The 19,691-nt window shown below is 45.2% G+C and overlaps 1 protein-coding gene across 1 annotated transcript in view; it reads right to left on the bottom strand.

The window, feature by feature from the left end:
• The window catches only part of STRIP2 (striatin interacting protein 2), a 91,509-nt gene that overhangs the window by 70,049 nt on the left and 1,769 nt on the right, over positions 1-19,691 (bottom strand). Inside the window, exons 2-4 of the mRNA XM_068275961.1 lie at positions 4,605-4,674; positions 4,405-4,479; positions 2,615-2,749 (exon numbers count right to left, since the gene is read on the bottom strand). Coding sequence (XP_068132062.1) covers positions 2,615-2,749; positions 4,405-4,479; positions 4,605-4,674 — 280 coding nt within the window. The remainder of the gene's footprint in view (positions 1-2,614; positions 2,750-4,404; positions 4,480-4,604; positions 4,675-19,691) is intronic.

Below are 19,691 nucleotides of genomic sequence, written 5' to 3'. Positions count from 1 at the left end.
AGATTCTCTGCATAGCTACCTGCATTCCTGGTGGCACACAACGCATTTCAGGCCCCGCGAGAGTTTGGGGCTTCCTTCTTTTCTGGGCACGTAGCACTGATGTGACCCGGTTTGTTACAGGCAAAACATCTCTGAGTGTCAACGGTGGCTGTTCTACCTCCAGGCGGCTGCAGGACTTGGCTTTGCTGGGTGCTCAGAGGAGAAGGTCTCGCAGTCTTTTCTCCCTTCCAGCTGGGCGCCGTAGTCCTCCGAAAATCAGATGCTCGATTGGACGTGTAGGCATCAGCAACTTTCGCGGCCTCATCCACGGTCTTCGGCTCTCGGTCCCGTACAAACTGCCGGACCTCAACAGGACAAGTGTGGAGGAACTGGTCTTTTATTATCAGTTCCTGCAGGGCATCAAAGGTTTCAACAGCCAGTCCTTTCACCCACTGCTGGAAGGCAGTGTGAAGGTTGCACGCATGATCCAGGTAACTCATTAGGCGCTCGCTGCACTGTCCTGAAACATTTGCGATATACCTCTGGCATGAGGTGGTATCGTGCAATGATGGCTTTCTTAATTGCCTCAAAGTCTGTTTCTTCCTCCTGGGGGAGACTCACAAACGCTTCCAGGGCCTTGCCTCTCAGCCCTGGTGTGAGGTATCTTGCCCACTGCTCACGGGGCACCCCATACTGCCGACAAGTCCTTTCAAACCCCTGTAGGAAAGTGTCTATGTCAGAGTCCTTGTCCATAGCGGGGAACTTATCCAGGGGGATTCTGTGGACTCGCTCACCTTCGTGTTCTGCGGGTCCAGCAGACCGGTTCCGCTGCTGAAGTTTAGCCAGCTCCAGCTGGTGTCGCTGTACAACTTGTTTCCTCTCAGCCTGGTGTCTTTCCCTCTCGGCCTGGTGTCGCCGTTCCGCGTGTTCCTTCTCTGCCTGTCGGTGGCAACTGTGGTGCCTAAAACAAGGCTGGGACCCCTCAGAACACCTCTCACTGCCACCACTAGCGGTTCGCTAGACACTTTCACTCTGCTGTCGAGTCCTCAGCGCGCAATCCGCGTTTTCGTATTCGGGTCAGCGTTGCGCTTAGGCCAAATACGGGAACGCCACGCACCCACACAGTTGCAATCTTACACTGTAGTGAAGCAAAACCACTAACAGTCGTTCCGAACGATACTGTTAGCCACTCAGCTGTTAAGCTACTCGCACTGGCGTTTTCGTACGTTGGGTCAGCTGCGCGCTTTAGGCCAAAGTATGACAAACGCCCCACACACAATGCAATTACAATCTTATACGGTAGTGTCGCTCAATCATACAATCAGGCACGGACTTATACACACTTCAATCTCTTCTAGGCTATGAGTGTTAGTTTAGTACAGCAGAAGTCAAGCTTATTAAATAATAATTTAATATTCCAGGGACAAAAGTGGAACAATGCAGAACAGAATATATACAAAAGATTACAAAAACAATGTAAAAAGTTACAAAGATAAAAGTTACAAAAATACACACCAAGCAATTTGCTTACCCAAATACAGGGATCCAGATAGAAGAACCTTGGACTTTTGTGGACGGACACAATTCTGGTTAGACCAGGAGTCCAGCTGCAGCTACCGTCAGGAGGGGACTGATTTGAGGTATCTGTCCCCTGGTTTTTATAATGAAATATTCGCCTCGAGGCTGTAATCCTGTGTGTGTGTGGGGGGGGGGGGGGGGGGGGGACGGGACTAGATTTAATTACATCCTCAGTCATAATTGGATTTCCAGAGATCTAACATCCACACGTGAAAAATGTACTATAGCACACACACACACACACACACACACACACACGCACACGCACACACACACACACACACACACGCGACTTCCTTAATCCAAATTCTCCAGGTAAAAGTCTATACATCAAAAGATTGTGAAGTGAGACTTTTCAACTCCATTGTTGACCGTATTTCCTAGCTGATCAAAGATAAGGATATAGTTTGCACCTCCACCAATAATTTAATTTCCTCACAACGAAATAGTGTGTAACACACAGGAGGCTCTTCCTGGCTAGTCTAGAGTTCTTGACAATGCTTTAACAGTCTTCATCAACAGAAGTGGTAAATGTTTCAGTTGTCAATGACTTCCAAGCTTCCACTCCAGTTAGGTAGAACAAAACCCTTCACTTCTGCCATTGTCTAATTAACCAATGTCTTTGCTGGAGGCTAACACCCCAGCTCTATTAACTGAAGTCCCTTTAGATGCAAATGTAGTACAGCCAGATGACCATCGTTTCAAAGCAGAAAACACATGCGAGATATAGCAGACAGAAAAATGACAGAAATATGTTCCTGTATTCCCTAATATCATCAGCACCTCAATACATCACCACAGCCATGCTCTATAAATATGTAGGAAGAGAGTAAGGTGATGTGAAGATAGCAGTTGGGGGGAGGGGGGGGGGTACACAAGCATGACCAAAGGCCATATTCAATGTTATTATCTGAATCCACTGGTGAGCCAAATTGTATGGTGCCACGGGCCAGTTTGACACCTACGGTCTAAACTATGGCCTATATAGCATTGTAAATTGTACCACCAGATTTGGATACAACAAATGATACCTGCACCTGTCCGTCTTGGTGCCCACCTTGTGCCAAGTATAGTATAGCTCTAGCTGCTGATAGACGCATTTCCCGGCTCACCACCTCAAGCTCATCAAGGAGGCACATGATGTAAGTTCTGTGCTGCGCAGAGTCCAGAGATACCCATTTTGTTTCCCCTGCTGGTAAAGGAAAATGTATAATGTTTACTAAAAAATTCCATCAGAAGGAAAATAGCTTTTACACACCAAGCACAGTGATACATTGACAGTTTCATTAAAAGGACCATTTACTAAATACAACAAAAATAACTCTTTAAAACTTTAGGCAGACACCAACATGTACATTTGAATCTCGGCATATAGTACGTGAAAAGTTTTACTTGTAAAAATGCTTTTAATTTTTTCCAGTCGGTATGGTGATTCATATAGCCCAAGCAAACAGAACAGCCAGCATTAAAGTGAACCTCCGGACTAAAAATCTACTCAGCAGAACTGAAAAGGCTTGGCGTTTCTTTAACAGTTTCACAGCATCAGAACTTTGTTTTTCTTACCAAAAGCATCATTTTTAGCTGCATTTTTAGCTAAGCTCCACCCATCAAAGAAAAGAAGCCCGGGCTTTTTTTCCCTGATGCTGTGCAGAGCATGATGGGATTTCCTATGTTGTTATTCATGTTGCCTAGCAACTGGGAGAGGCGCTCAGGACACAGGACAGTTGGAACTGTGTCTCATGCTCCCTATCACCTCTTTTCAACCAAAAAGATGGCTGCCATCAAGAAATCACAAACATTTGCCTGTTCTTTTAAAACAGGGTGGGTAAGAGATAATGGCCTCAATTCACTAAGATTATCTCCTGTCTTTAATAACTCTTCTAGAGTTGTTACCATGGTGATAAGGCATGTAGTATTCAGGAAACATTTTACCTCAGGCAAACCTAAAGTTAACTCTTCTGTCTTTAAGCTAACTCTTCAATCCTTAAAATAACTCCAGAGTTAAAGACAGGCTGTTAATTAACTGCATGTGAAAATAACTACAGAGGGGGTAAATTAACTACAAAGGAGGTAACTTAAGGAATGAAGAGATAAGATAACTCTCTCACTGTGTGGAGGTAAGTTTACTCTTGCCTTATTATCTCCAGCATGATCTTAGTGAATTGAGGCCTATATTACCTATCTATTTTAATTAACATAACTAATGTAACTTAATGACAGTATGTTTGTTTAGGCTGGAGTTCCTCTTTAAGTAGTTCTGAGTTCCTTCCACAGCAGTTGAAGAATATAACATTGACAGTCTCTCCTATTGCCTGTTACTTCACTGAAATCTCAGCTGCAGAATTATTACAGTAATGCTGGGAATACACGATTTGTTTCTGCCAGGGGTTTTTGCTATCGATCGTTTTTGACGCTCGATTCAGCTCTCGATTCTTATCTTCCACTCATTTTTCTTATCTTTTTCCATTTACTTCTATCAGAAAATAAGCGGCCAAAGAATCCAAAGTGAGATTGGACATGTTGGAAATGATCTATCAAACCATCTTTTCAGCTTAAAAATGAACCGTGTATTCCCAGCATAAGGCGGGAAACTGCCACACAATTAAATGATGTCAGCATGTAAAAAAAGATGAATGGAGAAGACAATGTACAGCTGAGCTATAAAAGCCAGAGCAACATGTTTAGACATGGATTTAATGGTAGGTTGACTGTATCTACAACTGAACACAATGCCCAACACAAACACGAAAGTCTCCTTTAGCAACAATGGTGTCAACACCCAATATTTTTCATAATACACATTTCTTACTTATCACACTTGCAAAGATAATACAGCTCTGCAGTTACCTTGAGCTCTAAACTTTTCCTCAAAACATCTGCGGTTTAGACTTTGCTCTGGCTCTTCTGTGTAACTGTACAACTCTGTCAGGAAGAGAAGACATGCTATGTAAACAACACTTTCTACTGAAAAATCGTGCAGGACTTTACAACTTGCAGGATGAGTCACCATCCAGGCAATGTAGGTTTCTTCCAGTTCATTTGAGTACCTGCTAACTCTGCGGACAACTGGTCAGAGTCATTATATTCAAATTCCAGACTTGGTCCATCGATGGAGCTCTAAAATACAGGAAACCAATTAGCAAGGAAAAGACAACATAAAAAAAAGCAGTGAAGATATTCTGGGAACGGTCACAGTACAATAAATAGCTGAATGCTTATAGTTCATGCTACATTAGCACTATCCAGGAGCGCCACGGGGAGGCTCCCCAATGTTCCAAATTTGCAAAGCCAGATTTGCTAGGTTTAAACTTGGTGCTCAATGCACGTATACATTTTGTTGTGGAACGTATATACGAATACGTTTCCAAAGCCTAACGAGGGCTCCCAGAGGTGGAGAACTTGAATAGGCAACAGCAGGGAAACGAGGGCACAGAGAGGACAAGAAAGGCTCTACAAGATCCAGAGCTGTCCCTCTCCATAGGTAAGTATCCAACTTTTTTTTTTTCAAATCTTATAAATTGCATGGTGCTTCTGTGGTTGCTGCTAATAGAGGGGTGTAAAATACATCCATTATTGTAGCAGAAAAACCATTAGTTGTGACCACACCCACAATTTAGCCCCACCCTCAACATTCCTTAACTAGTTCACCACTAAAGGGTTTTTCCCCTTATGGACCATAGCAATTTTCACATTTTAGCATTCCTCCCTTTCATTCGCCATTAAAGCGGACCCAAACCAAACATTTTTTTAAATTAAAAATATTTAGTTGCACCACTGACACATACAACGATAAATAAACACTCTTTCAAACCTATGATCATGTCAATGCATGCTTTTCACCCTTCTCTTTCCATAACTAGGGTTATACTGGGGGCAGCCATTAGCAATTCCTCCATTGCTGGACACCACCTACTCCACCAGTTTGCCGGATTTTGTCCCGGCAATTTGAAAGGAAGGGAGGGGTTCCTCCAATAAATGTAAAATATTTTATATTTGTCATCATGCAGCTGAAAAAAGGCTGCTATTTATTATTATAATTTAGAAAATAGATTTTATTTCTGAAATCTTGTATTTTTAATTTGGGTCCACTTTAACTTTATCACTACTTACATATAGTCCCTGTCCAGACAAAATGTATCAAACTGATAAGCCCTTTCCCCTTCCATTTAAAGGGAAGGTTCAGGGAGGGGATTCAAAAAATAAAAATAAATTTCCACTTACCTGGGGCTTCCTCCAGCCCGTGGCAGGCAGGAGGTGCCCTCGCCGCCGCTCCGCAGGCTCCCGGTGGTCTCCGGTGCCCGACCCGACCTGGCCAGGCCGGCTGCCAGGTCGGGCTCTTCTGCGCTCCATTTCCTGGGACTTCTGCGTCCCACGCCGGCGCGCTGACGTCATCGGACGTCCGCCGGGCTGTACTGCGCATGCGCAGAACTACTGCGCATGCGCAGTACAGCCCGGCGGACGTCCGATGACGTCAGCGCGCCGTCGTGGGACGCAGAAGTCCCAGGAAATGGAGCGCAGAAGAGCCCGACCTGGCAGCCGGCCTGGCCAGGTCGGGCACCGGAGACCACCGGGAGCCTGCGGAGCGGCGGCGAGGGCACCTCCTGCCTGCCACGGGCTGGAGGAAGCCCCAGGTAAGTGGAAATTTATTTTTATTTTTTGAATCCCCTCCCTGAACCTTCCCTTTAAGTAATAATATACTGTATATTTAAAGGGAACCTAAACTGAGAGGGATATGGATGTTTCTTTCCTGCTGATCTCTGTGTCTGCAGTAGTGGCTGAATCACACACCTGAAGCAAGCATGCAGCTAATCCAGTCTGATTTCAGTCGGAGCACCTGATCTGCATGCTCGTTGAGGCGCTGTGGTTAAAAGTATTAGAGACACAGGATCAGCAGGAGAGTCAGGCAACTGGTATTATTTAAAAAGAAAAAAAAAACAATATCCTTCTCAGTTTAGGTTTCCTTTAAAGGACTTCCGAGGCCAACTCAAAAAAAACGTTAAATACCTGCATCACATTTGAAGGCACGGAGGACGCCGTCCGCGCCATTCCGCAGGGTCCCGCCGCTCAATAGCCCCCTGGGCCGGCTCCCGACCCCACGGTCTGGATCGGCTCTCCTGCCTCCACTAACATGGCCACATGAGCTGGCCGCGGCTGCGCAGTCCGCATAGCCGTGAGTGCGGCTGCGCAGCTCTAGGGCCTACCCCCCGATCCATGCTACAGGAAACAGCCTGCTTAGCATTCCAGCATATTGGTATCAATTGCTCCCATTGGAATCAAACAGCGTGTTGCCAGCAGTATTCATAAGTCAATCTTGAAATGGCTGTATTACCTCATACAATTCAGAACATCAAATCCTGTGAGTGTTCAATAGCATGAGAAACAGGCACTGATTCCGTGTTTGAGAGGGGGAGGGAAGCCAGGATAAGTTCTTTCATACCGTTTACAGAATCAAAAGGATATAGTTTACGATACTGTAGCTGTAATGTCCCACGCCGTCCTCCAACGATCTGCCATTCCTCGCCGCCGGCCCGTCTAACATGGCATCCCATCCAAGTGCGGCTGTGCGCGTACTCGCTCCCGCGTCTGTCATTGGAAGCTTACTGCGCAGGCGCAGTACAAGAAAACTTCATACTGCGCCTGCGCAGTAAGCTCCTGATGATGAGAACGGGAGCGCGCATTATTCGCCTTATTAGACGAATAATTGCCCAGTGCCGGCAGTGGGGAACGGGTGATCAGAGGACGGTGCAGGATTTGACAGCTACAGAGGGCTTATAGATGCCCCAGGTAAGTGTCGGAATTTATTTTCAACCCCCCCCCCACACACACACACACACACACACAGAGAACCCCTTTAAAAGTGTACCTGAGGCAACGTGTGACATGAGATAAACATGCACATGTACAGTGCAAAACAATAATAATCAGACTGTTTTACTTGTATTTTGCTGCCTAAAAGAGTTAATTTTTAGGCATGGAAGTGACAGCTTCTGTCTTGTTGGTTCTTTGTTGGGAATACAGTAAACCTCACCAATAAGAAGATTAAAGCTATAAAAAAGTTTTCCTGGCAGAATACAACTTCTGAGAGCAGGAGGAGATAAAAAAAAAAAAAAGTCAATAGTTCATGTATTTTCTCTCTGGGACACTTAATGGACTGCCACTGCGCAGAGGCAACTAAACATTCAATCTATTTTGTAAATGTTTAACCACTTGAGGACCACAGTCTTTCTACCCCTTAAGGACCAGAGCCTTTTTCTCCATTCAGACCACTGCAGCTTTCACGGTTTATTGCTCGGTCATACAACCTACCACCTAAATGAATTTTACCTCCTTTTCTTGTCACTAAGGGTCCTTTTCCACTAGCAATCGCAATCACAAATCACAAACGCCAGCGATTGCGATTTTTCATTAATTCTGTTATGCGATTGCGATTTTTGATTTTCATTTGCATTGCATTATCAATGTAAAAATCGCTCCAGCAAGCGATTGCGATTTGCGATTAGCGATTTCCAAATCGAATCACTGTAGTGGAAAATACTTCTCATGATTTCTATGATAAAGTAACAACTCTAGCGATTTAAAAATCACTAGCGATTTGCGATTTTGCGATTCAGCAATCACAATCGCTCTAGTGGAAAAGGGCCCTAATACAGCTTTCTTTTGGTGCTATTTGTTTGCTGCTGCGATTTTTAGTTTTTATTATATTCATCAAAATAGACATGAATTTTGTAAAAAAAAAAATGACTTTTTTAACTTTCTGTGCTGACATTTTTGAAATAAAGTAAAATTTCCTATACATTTGAGCGCGAAAGTTATTCTGCTACATGTCTTTAATAAAAGAAAAAAAACATTCAGTGTATATTTATTGGATTGGGTAAAAGTTATAGCGTTTACAAACTATGGTGCCAAAAGTGAATTTTCCCATTTTGGAGCATCACTGACTTTTATGACCACCTGTCATGTTTCATAAGGTGCTAAAATTCCAGGATAGTATAAATACCCCCTCAAATGACCCCATTTTGGAAAGAAGACATCCCAAAGTATTCACTGAGAGGCATGGTGAGTTCATAGAAGAATTTATTTTTTGTCACAAGTTAGCGGAAAATGACACTTTGTGACAAAAAAAAAAAAAAAAAAAAGGAAAAAAAGTTTCCATCTCTTCTAACTTGCGACAAAAAAAAAAAAAAAAATGAAATCTGCCACGGACTCACTATGCTCCTCTCTGAATACCTTGAAGGGTCTACTTTCCAAAATGGGGTCATTTGTGGGGTGAGTTTACTGTCCTGGCATTTTGGGGGGTGCTAAATTGTAAGCACCCCTGTAAAGCCTAAAGGTGCTCATTGGACTTTGGGCCCCTTAGCGCAGTTAGGCTGCAAAAAAAGTGCCACACATGTGGTATTGCCGTACTCAGGAGAAGTAGTATAATGTGTTTTGGGGTGTATTTTTACACATACCCATGCTGGGTGGGAGAAATATCTCTGTAAATATTTTTTTTTTTTTTTTTTTACACACAATTGTCCATTTACAGAGATATTTCTCCCACTCAGCATGGGTATGTGTAAAAATACACCCCAAAACACATTATACTATTTCTCCTGAGTACGGCGATACTACATGTGTGGCACTTTTTTGCACCCTAACTGCGCTAAGGGGCCCAAAGTCCAATAAGTACCTTTAGGATTTCACAGGTCATTTTGCGACATTTGGTTTCAAGACTACTCCTCACGGTTTAGGGCCCCTTAAATGCCAGGGCAGTATAGGAACCCCACAAATGACCCCGTTTTAGAAAGAAGACGCCCAAAGGTATTCCGTTAGGAGTATGGTGAGTTCATAGAAGATTTTATTTTTTGTCACAAGTAAGCGTAAATTGATTTTAATTGTCTTTTTTCACAAAGTGTCATTTTCCGCTAACTTGTGACAAAAAAATAAAATCTTCTATGAACTCACCATACTCCTAACGGAATACCTTTGGGCGTCTTCTTTCTAAAATGGGGTCATTTGTGGGGTTCCTATACTGCCCTGGCATTTTAGGGGCCCTAAACCTTGAGGAGTAGTCTTGAAACCAAATGTCGCAAAATGACCTGTGAAATCCTAAAGGTACTCATTGGACTTTGGGCCCCTTAGCGCACTTAGGGTGAAAAAAAGTGCCACACATGTGGGACCGCTGTACTCAGGAGAAGTAGTATAATGTGTTTTGTGGTGTATTTTTACACATACCCATGCTGGGTGGGAGAGATATCTCTGTAAATGACAAATTTTTGATTTTTTTTTTTTTACACACAATTGTCCATTTACAGAGAGATTTCTCCCACCCAGCATGGGTATGTGTAAAAATTCACCCCAAAACACATTATACTACTTCTCCTGAGTACGGCGATACCACATGTGACACTTTTTTGCAGCCTAGGTGCGCTAAGGGGCCCAACGTCCTATTCACAGGTCATTTTGCGACATTTGGTTTCAAGACTACTCCTCACGGTTTAGGGCCCCTAAAATGCCAGGGCAGTATAGGAACCCCACAAGTGACCCCATTTTAGAAAGAAGACACCCCAAGGTATTCCGTTAGGTGTATGGTGAGTTCATAGAAGATTTTATTTTTTGTCACAAGTTAGTGAAAAATGACACTTTGTGAAAAAACAATAACAATCAATTTCCGCTAACTTGTGACAAAAATATAAAATCTTCTATGAACTCGTCATACACCTAACAGAATAGCTTGGGGTGTATTTTTTTCTAAAAAGGGGTCACTTGTGGGGTTCCTATACTGCCCTGGGGGCAGATAGGGGGTCTGATCTGATAGGTAACAGTGACAGGTGGTGATAGGGGGTGATTGATGGGTAATTAGTGAGTGTTTAGAGAAGAGAACAGATGTTAACAATACAATTGGGAGGTGATCTGACTGCGGGTTTGCGGGCGATCTAATGGTGTGGGTGGGTGATCAGATTGCCCGCAAGGGGCAGGTTAGGGGCTGATTGATGGGTGGCAGTGACAGGGGGTGACAGGGGGTGATTGATGGGTTATGGGTGATTGGCAGGTGATTGACAGGTGATCAGTGGGTTATTACAGGGAAGAACAGATGTAATTAATGCACTGGTGAATTGATAAGGGGGGGTCTGAGGGCAATCTGAGCGTGTGGGCGGGTGATTAGGTGCCCGCAAGGGGCAGATTAGGGTCTGATCTGATAGGTAACAGTGACAGGTGGTGATAGGGGGTGATTGATGGGTAATTAGTGGGTGTTTAGGGTAGAGAACAGATGTAAACACTGCACTTGGGAGGTGATCTGATGTCGGATCTGCGGGCAATCTATTGGTGTGGGTGGGTGATCAGATTGCCCGCAAGGGGCAGGTTAGGGGCAGATTGATGGGTGGCCGTGACAGGGGGTGATTGATGGGTGATTGACAGGTGATCAGGGGGGATAGATGCATACAGTACACGGGGGGTGATCAGGAGTCCCCAGGGTGCAGTTAGGGACCAAATAAAAAAAATAGCGTTGATAGATAGTGACATGGAGTGATTGATGGGTGATTAGGGGGGTGATTGGGTGCAAACAGGGGTCTGGGGGGTGGGCAGGGGGTCTGAGGGGTGCTGCGGGCGATCAGGGGGCGGGGGGGGGGGGAAATCAGTGTGCTTGGGTGCAGACTAGGGTGGCTGCAGCCTGCCCTGGTGGTCCCTCGGACACTGGGACCACCAGGGCAGGAGGCAGCCTGTATAATACACTTTGTAAACATTACAAAGTGTATTATACACTTTGTAGCGGCGATCGCGGGGTTAACAACCCGCGGGCGCTTCCGAACAGCCGGCGGGTTGTCGTCGCGGGTGGGCGGAGCCAGTTGCCAGGGGAAGCGCGCGTCATCAATGACGCGATCGCTCCCCCGGCATGCCGAAAGGACGCAACGCCCTTGGGCGTATTGCGGTCCTTTCGGTGTCCACTTTGCCGCCGCCCATCGGCTGTGGGCGGTCGGCAAGTCTTTAAATGGAAAATAAAACCATGGGATATCTAAATAAAAAAAAAAAAAACATTTTTAGGAGTAAGGGGATAAATACAAATTTTTTATCTCATCAGTTTATTTTCACCTCGGGTTCACTTTAAATTGACACAACAATTCCTTTTTCCCAGGTGTGAGATGTCAGGAGTGAGTTGGAGAAAGTATGAAGCAGTCCGAAAGCAATTTCAATTTTTTATTTTACAACAACTTTTTTTTTTTCACAAAACCTTAATGGACCTTTACAAATATTGTATTAAATAAATATTGACATAACTACTGTATTGTAGCTACACTTGTTTGTACTATTTTTGTATGATGTTTTCATTGTGAATGCAGACCTACCATAACCTAATTTCCTGATACAGCCAGTGTGTCAGCTGAGGGCTTGAAACAGATAGAAGTGCACAAGCTAAAAATATCTCTTTTAAAGACACTTCAGCTGACTTAACATATCCATAACGAACTATGGTCACCAAGCAGTTTCTAAGCCTCCACATAAGAGAAATACTTTACTTTGGTGTACAGTGCACCCTCCTCATACATCCATCCCCATTTCACTAACAATCAGGACTCAACATACACTGGAAGCAAAATTAAGCTTAATTAAAAAAAAAAAAAAAAAAAAGGATTGTTTACATAAAAGAAAAGAAAAAGACACTTGCTGTGAACTCATTAACCACTTCTGTACCACTATGGGGTTTGCTGATCGGTGCTGCGTGGGCTCTCCAGCCCGCAGCACCGATCAGATAGCAGCCAGGCCGATCAGACTTCCTCCCTTTTTTCCCCACTAGGGGGATGTCCTGCTGGGGGGGTCTGATCGCCGCCGGCTGCTTGCGCTTGCGGAGGGCTCTTCAAAGCCCCCCTCCGCAGCGCTTCCGGGCCTCCTTCCCCTTCCCTCCCTCTCCCTCCCCCTGTGAGCGGTGCAGGACGGATTTCCGTCCTGCGCCTGATGGGATAGGCTTTAGCCTATAAGATGCTGGCGATCCCCGGCCAATCAGAGGCCGGGGATCGCCGATCTCCTCTACGGCGCTGCTGCGCAGCAGCGCCGTATACATGTAAACACCGGGGAAGATCTTCCCCGTGTGTTTACATTTACCCTGCGAGCCGCCGATCGGCTTGCAGGGTGTTCACGGAGACACCCTCCGGGAACTGACATGGAACGGCCGCTCATACGAGGGGCCGTTTCCATGGAATACACTTCAGGATTCAGGGGCGTGTATATACGCTCCGAGAATCCGGAAGTGGTTAAACTCTCTGGCATTCAGTTTCTGCTGGGTTTCTGTGCAAAAAGCGATCCAATTAATTTTCATAACCTTTTTTCCTGTACCTTGCCAAAAACGTGCCAAGCAAGGGTCTAGTATGCATTTTGAGTATAATAAAAGCTTGAAACACAAAATCAAAACTAAATTTTAAAATGACTCCCCAAAATCTCTGATCATTAAGGCTGCATTTCCACTTGTGCGGTGCGAATTGCCGCGGTAAAAATTTGCATGCGAATTTCGCATGCGGGTCCATGCGAATTTTCATGCGAATTCGCATGGATGACGATGCATGCAAATTTAACCATGGCAGTGTTGGTGTGCTTTTCCATTGTTTCTATACTCAAACCTCATGTGCATTTCCTATTAAATACATTGTATGCGATTTGCATAGGGGTATGCGGTATGCGAATTTTGATGGCTCTGCCATGCAAATTTTTCCTGCACAGAAAAACCGCAAAGGAATCCTGACAAGTGGAAACAGTCCCATTCACTTGTATTACTATGCGAATTTGCATGCGAAAACCGCATGCGAATTCGCGATAGTGGAAATGGGCCCTTACACTTCCAAGTTGCAGCTGGTCAAACTGCACTAATACAAATGTAAAGGTAGTCATACATTTATCAATGATGAGGAGATTCGACCAAGAGACAAATCTCTCTCTGATCGAATCTAATTAAAGGATATCCGAAGTGACATGTGACTTGATGAGATAGACATGTGTATGTACAGAGCCTAGCACACAAATAACTATGCTGTGTACCTTTTTTTTCCTTTCTCTGTCTGAAAGAGTTAAATATCAGGTATGTAAGTGGCTGACTCAGTCCTGACTCAGACAGGAAGTGACTACAGTGTGGCCCTCACTGATAAGAAATTCCCTTTTTATCTCTTGCTGTCAGAAGCTATTTTCTGCTAGGAAGGTATTTTATAGTTGGAATTTCGTATCAGTGAGGGTACAGCTCCAGGACGCGGCTTGATGACATCATGTTGCGGCTGTAAATCGATGTATATCGATACCTGGCCAAAGTGTTGCCACATTTCCACTGGGTTTCCAGGTGGTCATAACGCACTGTGTACAGACCACCTGGAGACCTAATCATAGAAATTCACTGCTCTTTCTTTAGAATATATGTAAATTTACACTACCGATAAGTTGATACTGTCATTTAACTGCATTTAAAAAGGCCTTTTTACTCTTGTAACTTAACCACTTGCCGACCGCACGCTTATACCGTGCGTCGGCAAAGTGGCAGCTGCAGGACCAGCGACGCAGTACTGCGCCGCCAGCTGCAGGCTGATTAATCAGGAAGCAGCCGCTCGCGCGAGCGGCTGCTTCCTGTCAATTCACGGCGGGGGGCTCCGTGAATAGCCTGCAGGCCGCCGATGGCGGCTCGCAGGCTAAATGTAAACACAAGCGGAAATAATCCGCTTTGTTTACATTGTACGGCGCTGCTGCGCAGCAGCGCCGTAAGGCAGATCGGCGATCCCCGGCCAATCAGCGGACGGGGATCGCCGCCATGTGACAGGGGACGTCCTGTCACTGGCTGCACAGGTCGGATAGCGTCCTGTGCAGCCCGGATCACCGGGGGGAGAGGTAGGAGAGGGAGGGGGGTGAATGTCGCCGCGGAGGGGGGCTTTGAGGTGCCCCCCCCGCAACTAGCCTGCACGCAGGAGCGATCAGACCCCCCCTGCACATCATCCCCATAGGGGGGAAAAAAGGGGGGCGATCTGATCGCTCTGCGTGCACCCTGATCTGTGCTGGGGGCTGCAGAGCCCACCCAGCACAGATCACAACAAACAGCGCTGGTCCTTAAGGGGGGTAAAGGGTGGGTCCTCAAGTGGTTAAAATTGATTCTCAAAAACTACAAGGTCTTTTTGAAAAAAGAATTCCTCTTGTTCCCACAGTTCTCCTTAACATACCTTGCAAATTTTGTGGTTTCTAACATGTACGGGGGCCTTAAACGCGAACAGTGAAAGTTTCCTGGAGACCGTTCTGCCATCACTACTGTCAACGTCCATTTTTAGGGCTGGTTCACACTGCAAGAGCTTTTCCTAAGCACCAGTGATTTTAAAAGCCCTTGCTAATGTAATGTGTATGTGTGTGTGCTGGCCTGAGCAATGTGATTTTATAAAATTCAACCATAGAATAGCAGTAGCAAGAGATTTTAAGATCATTAGTGCATAAAAAGCTCTTGCAGTGTGAACCAGCCCTTAGGCCTTGTATAAAACGCCAGCACAATAGCTGAGCTATTTATGGGGCGATTTTGAAAGCTCTTTTCTAAGCACTTTCAGAGCGATTTTCGCGTAGGAAAGCACTTTTCTAAGCCCTTTCGTCAGTCAGGAAGTGAACTATTTGCCCCGGAAATTAATAAATACAATGTATTTATTCATTAAAGTGCTCGGGAAGTTGCTTTTCAAAAGCACTTTAAGCGCTTAGCGATTTCCCTATCCTTTCTATTGAATCACAAACGCTCTGATAATGGTGCAGGAGCAGCGTTTGTGATTGGATAGAAAGCTCATCGCTCATGTAAGCACACTCACATAAGCTGACATTGCACAAGTGTCTTTAAGGCGATTTTTAAAATCGCCAGCACTAAAAACAAAACAAAATCCTTATAAAAAAAAAAAAAAAAAAAAAAGTCTGAAGCCTTCTAAAAATCCTATTTTTATTGAACATTTATCTTCTGCAATATCACCAGTGCAAAAACACTGCATCCCTGCAGCAGAACGCTGTCATTAAACCCCCCAAATCCCCGGGGCAAAATGTGGGGAGCGCTTCCTGATAGAGGCAGAGCTTAGCGCTGTAGCTCTGCCTCTACTCACGTCAATCCCCACTGATCGCCGCCTCTCCCCCGCCCCTCTCAGTCTTCTTTCACTGAGAGGGGCGGGGGAGAGGCGACAATCAGTGGGGATGATGTTAATGGAGGCAGAGCTACAGCGCTAAGCTCTGCCTCCCCGGGCAGCAAAATCCACGACTTTGAAAGTCGTGGAATTTTGCCCCAGTATTTGGAGGGTTTAAATACAGCGTTCTGCCACGGGGATGAGGCGTTTTAGCACTGGTGATAGTGCAGAAGATAAATGTCAAATAAAAATAGGATTTTTATAAGGCTTTAGACTATTTAAAGAGAACCGAGATGGGTTCTAAGCATCCTAATAGCAGACAGAGGCTGGCTGTGCATATAATCACCAGCCTCTGTTGCTATAGATCGTTCCTCCAGGGCCCTCCTGCGCTCTGCTCTGTCCCTCATAAATCACAGTCGACATGCAGCGTGTCACCAGCCGACTGTTTACAATTGCGCTCTCATGTGCCAAAATGCTTCCTCTTGTTGTGTTATCACTCAAAGCAAAAAAAGAAAAAAAAGACCATAGCGTGATACTGTTTCAAAATATGTATCCTTATTTAAAATCACCGTGTCCTCTTAATCATCTGTGTAGTTACACATGCACCAACCACCAGGTCATACTGGTCCTCAACATGTGTTATAGCTGCCACACCACAGACAGCAAAAATCACATCTGTCCTTGTGCACCAAATAGTTCCCCACCACACGTGGCCTCTCACCTGGTCCTCTGCCGTCCAAGTTATAAGACAGCAATAGCGCTTATGGTATATCCCGATACCCTGGCTGTTTCATCCCAGCAGCAAAGGACCAAACAACTCCAGCAGCACTGTTCTTAGTGTTTAAACTGTATTCCTAGTGACTAAAAAGGCTTTCCATAGTGTAAAACTGCATCATTAAAAAAAATTAAAAAGTAGTGCACTCACATGTTCCAAGATAAAAACAAGCGGAGCTATAGGCGTGGCTTGGTCGGCATGAGGAAGTCTACATTTTGATCCACCCGAAAGCACAGCCTGGCGGGGATTGGCCAGGCTGCGCACGGGGTCTGCGGGGGGGGCCCTCTTCCACGTCGGGTAGCGGCGGATCGGCGGCGAGCGGGTAGGACACGCAGCAAGCAAAGTGTTTAAAAAAAAAAATTATTCAAAATCGGCCCAGCGGGGCCTGAGCGGTGCCCTCTAGCGTCTCTGGACGAGCTCAGCTCGTCCAGAACGCTAGGGCGGTTAAAGAGACAAAAAAAAAAAATTAAATTATGATATAATGATTTGTATGTGTAGTACAGCTCAGAAATAAAACAGGAGCAGAGACATAAGTCTAATGCTGGGGATACACGGTACGACCCGGCAGCTCGATTAGCCGCCAGATCGACTCCCGCCGTGTCCCCACACATCCCCGCCGCCGTCCGGAACGATTCCCGCTCGGATAGAGCGGGCGGGGATCGAGCGGGGTCATCGGACCTGTCGGAAATTATCAATCGAGTCATCAGTGGCTCGATTGATAAGCAGGAAAACGTACCGTGTATCCCCAGCATTATGTTGTTTCCAGTACAGGGCGAGATAAGAGACTCCAAATGTTATCTATGCAAAATAGCCATTGAGCTCTACTACTTTCAAAGTTGCAGAGAGTTCTGAAGGTTGTAATCTGAGCTTTCAGTCAAGGATTTTCTTTTTCTCTGCAAGAGGACAGGTCAGTAGTTCACAGCCTGCTCTGTAAAAACATTTAGAATGCTGAGTGTTGTGTAAACTGCACTTATTAGAGAATGATGCAATGTTAGAAAAACCACTATATAACTGAAGATAAAAATATGAGAATATTTTCTTTGCTACTAATCTTCTAGTAATTATACGTACTACACAACCAATTCATTATATCATAATAATTTTTTCGCTTCAGTGTCTCGAAGTGGTTGATCTTGCTTCGAAAACATGCTGCAGGACCAGCAATTTGAACAAAAGGCAATTGCGGGTGTAGGTTCACCATCATTGACTTTAAAGTATACCTGAAATGGGCTAAAACTGAGTGCCTCCTGGTATTGGTCTCCGTAATCTGGCATAGTCGCATCAGTCAGCTCTTCTGCACATGCGTGGAGGAGCAGATTGGCTCAGCTGAGCCTTCCTACCGGGACAGATACCAGAACGGAGGGACTCGGGAGGGGGACTGTGAGCAACATATCCCTGCTCATGGGACTGGAGGAAGCCCTGGATAAGTATCACATTTTTTATTAATCCACCCCAGTGTTACTTTAAGCAGCATAGCATTTTTTTTTTTGGGGGGGGAAATCGACGGAGATCTCAAAATGCCATAGTGGGCCCCTAGCTTTGGTGTTGGCAATACCATGAAGTGGGATCTCAGCATTCAAACATTTTGTCGGGATCTTGTGCTGGTCACAGAGCTAAACCATGTATGTTTTATTAATACATCAGAATCCCTATTTCATAGGAAACGTCAAGGGACCTGCCCAAGTGATTTACTACATGAGAACTTTACTTTATCAGAATTGGTCATACATTGTATATTCATACAGGCTCATGAATATGTTCTTGAAGAAGTTCCATCACACAGCAGAGTAGCTCTCTTTCACACGGATGTCTGAACTGCATGCTTGGCGCGTATTCACCAGGCAACAAGCACCTTTCCAATTGCAATGTAATGCAGCCTAATGGCATCATGTAACGTCTAGCGGCTGGCTGTCACCCACTCCAATGTGCATGCAGAGGACAGACACCATCACACTGCAGGTACTGAGCTGGTACTTACCAGTAAATACACGAGTGCACTACACCTCAGCTGCTCATGTGAAAGAAGCCTCACGCCACTTCAAAGGTGTCTCCCCCAATAAAAAAGGTAGATCCCCCCCCCCCAAATTATAGGTAGGTAGCCAAAAGTGAACGGGTCAGAAAAGGAAACCACTCCTAGTATAGTCATTGGGGGTATGTAGTGTCCTGCCGCCTCCCCATCTCCAACACTTCAGTGCTGGGGACCAGTGTTAATTGCAAATGCGATTGCTAAGCACTTTCTACAGTGTTTTCCGGAGCAAACGCTTTTGAATGTAATGCTAGCACAATCGTAAAAAAAAATGCTGCAGGACCCATGACTGATTTGAGGAAATTGCAGTTGCACCGTGGAATCACAATTACCTTTCATTATCCTAGCGCTTTTGGAATCGCTGGCAATTCCAAACTATGGCTGAAACAGTTCCTGTGAGTGCCAGACCTCACAGACCTGCAGATCAGCACCAAGCCAAAGAGAGGAGAGAAGCCCACAGTAACTGTGCAGCACACTTCAAATGCAGGAAATGAGCAATGACCTCACTTCCACATCTGAAGTGTACTTCGTGGTCCCTGCACCGCTCTCTCCTCTGTCCATGTTGCTGCTGATCTGTGTGCAAGTGACGGGGTGGCCATACAAATCTCAGACAAGGTGGCATAGGCAGCATGGGGGGCCCCAAGCAACTGCTTCTTACAGCGCCATTGAAAATGACATTTGTCTTCTAAGAACAGAAAGGCGTTCAGGTGAAGTTACTCTATGCCAGCGAATACACTTGACTATGTGTTTTCCCTGATTCCCGGGTTTCTACTGTTCATGGTTTCCCACAAACAATTTTCCACGTTTGTTCACCACCTTTTTTCACATGCGGCGAAATACATCGTAATTTTTGAGTGACTGCATAATACAGAAAAAAGCTGAATGAGGTTTGATTTAAAATCACAAGGGAAACTGAACAACCACAAACAGGCGTGCAATTCCCAAGTGGGCGCCGGTCTACTTTAGGGGACCTAGCAGGAAACCTCATAGGGAAATTCCACTAACGTGATTGGGTGAATGACACCCTTTCGAACTGCTAGGTTTCCAATAGGTTGTAGTAAACTACACCCACACTATTCGGGCAATCAAAATGATTTGTGCTGTAAGAGGGTACAGTGATTGGAGGTGTGTCCCCTAAAGCAGACTAGCGCCCAGCAGTGTGCGTTTTGATGGGCGTGGCATAACACACAGGAATCTGTGTGTTCCCTGCCCAACCCATTCTAGCTTAGCCTCCAAGTTAACATGCATC

This window comes from Hyperolius riggenbachi, chromosome 3, assembly GCF_040937935.1.
Source record: "Hyperolius riggenbachi isolate aHypRig1 chromosome 3, aHypRig1.pri, whole genome shotgun sequence".
Classification (NCBI taxonomy): domain Eukaryota; kingdom Metazoa; phylum Chordata; class Amphibia; order Anura; family Hyperoliidae; genus Hyperolius; species Hyperolius riggenbachi.
This window is presented reverse-complemented; position numbering and strand designations above follow the sequence as displayed.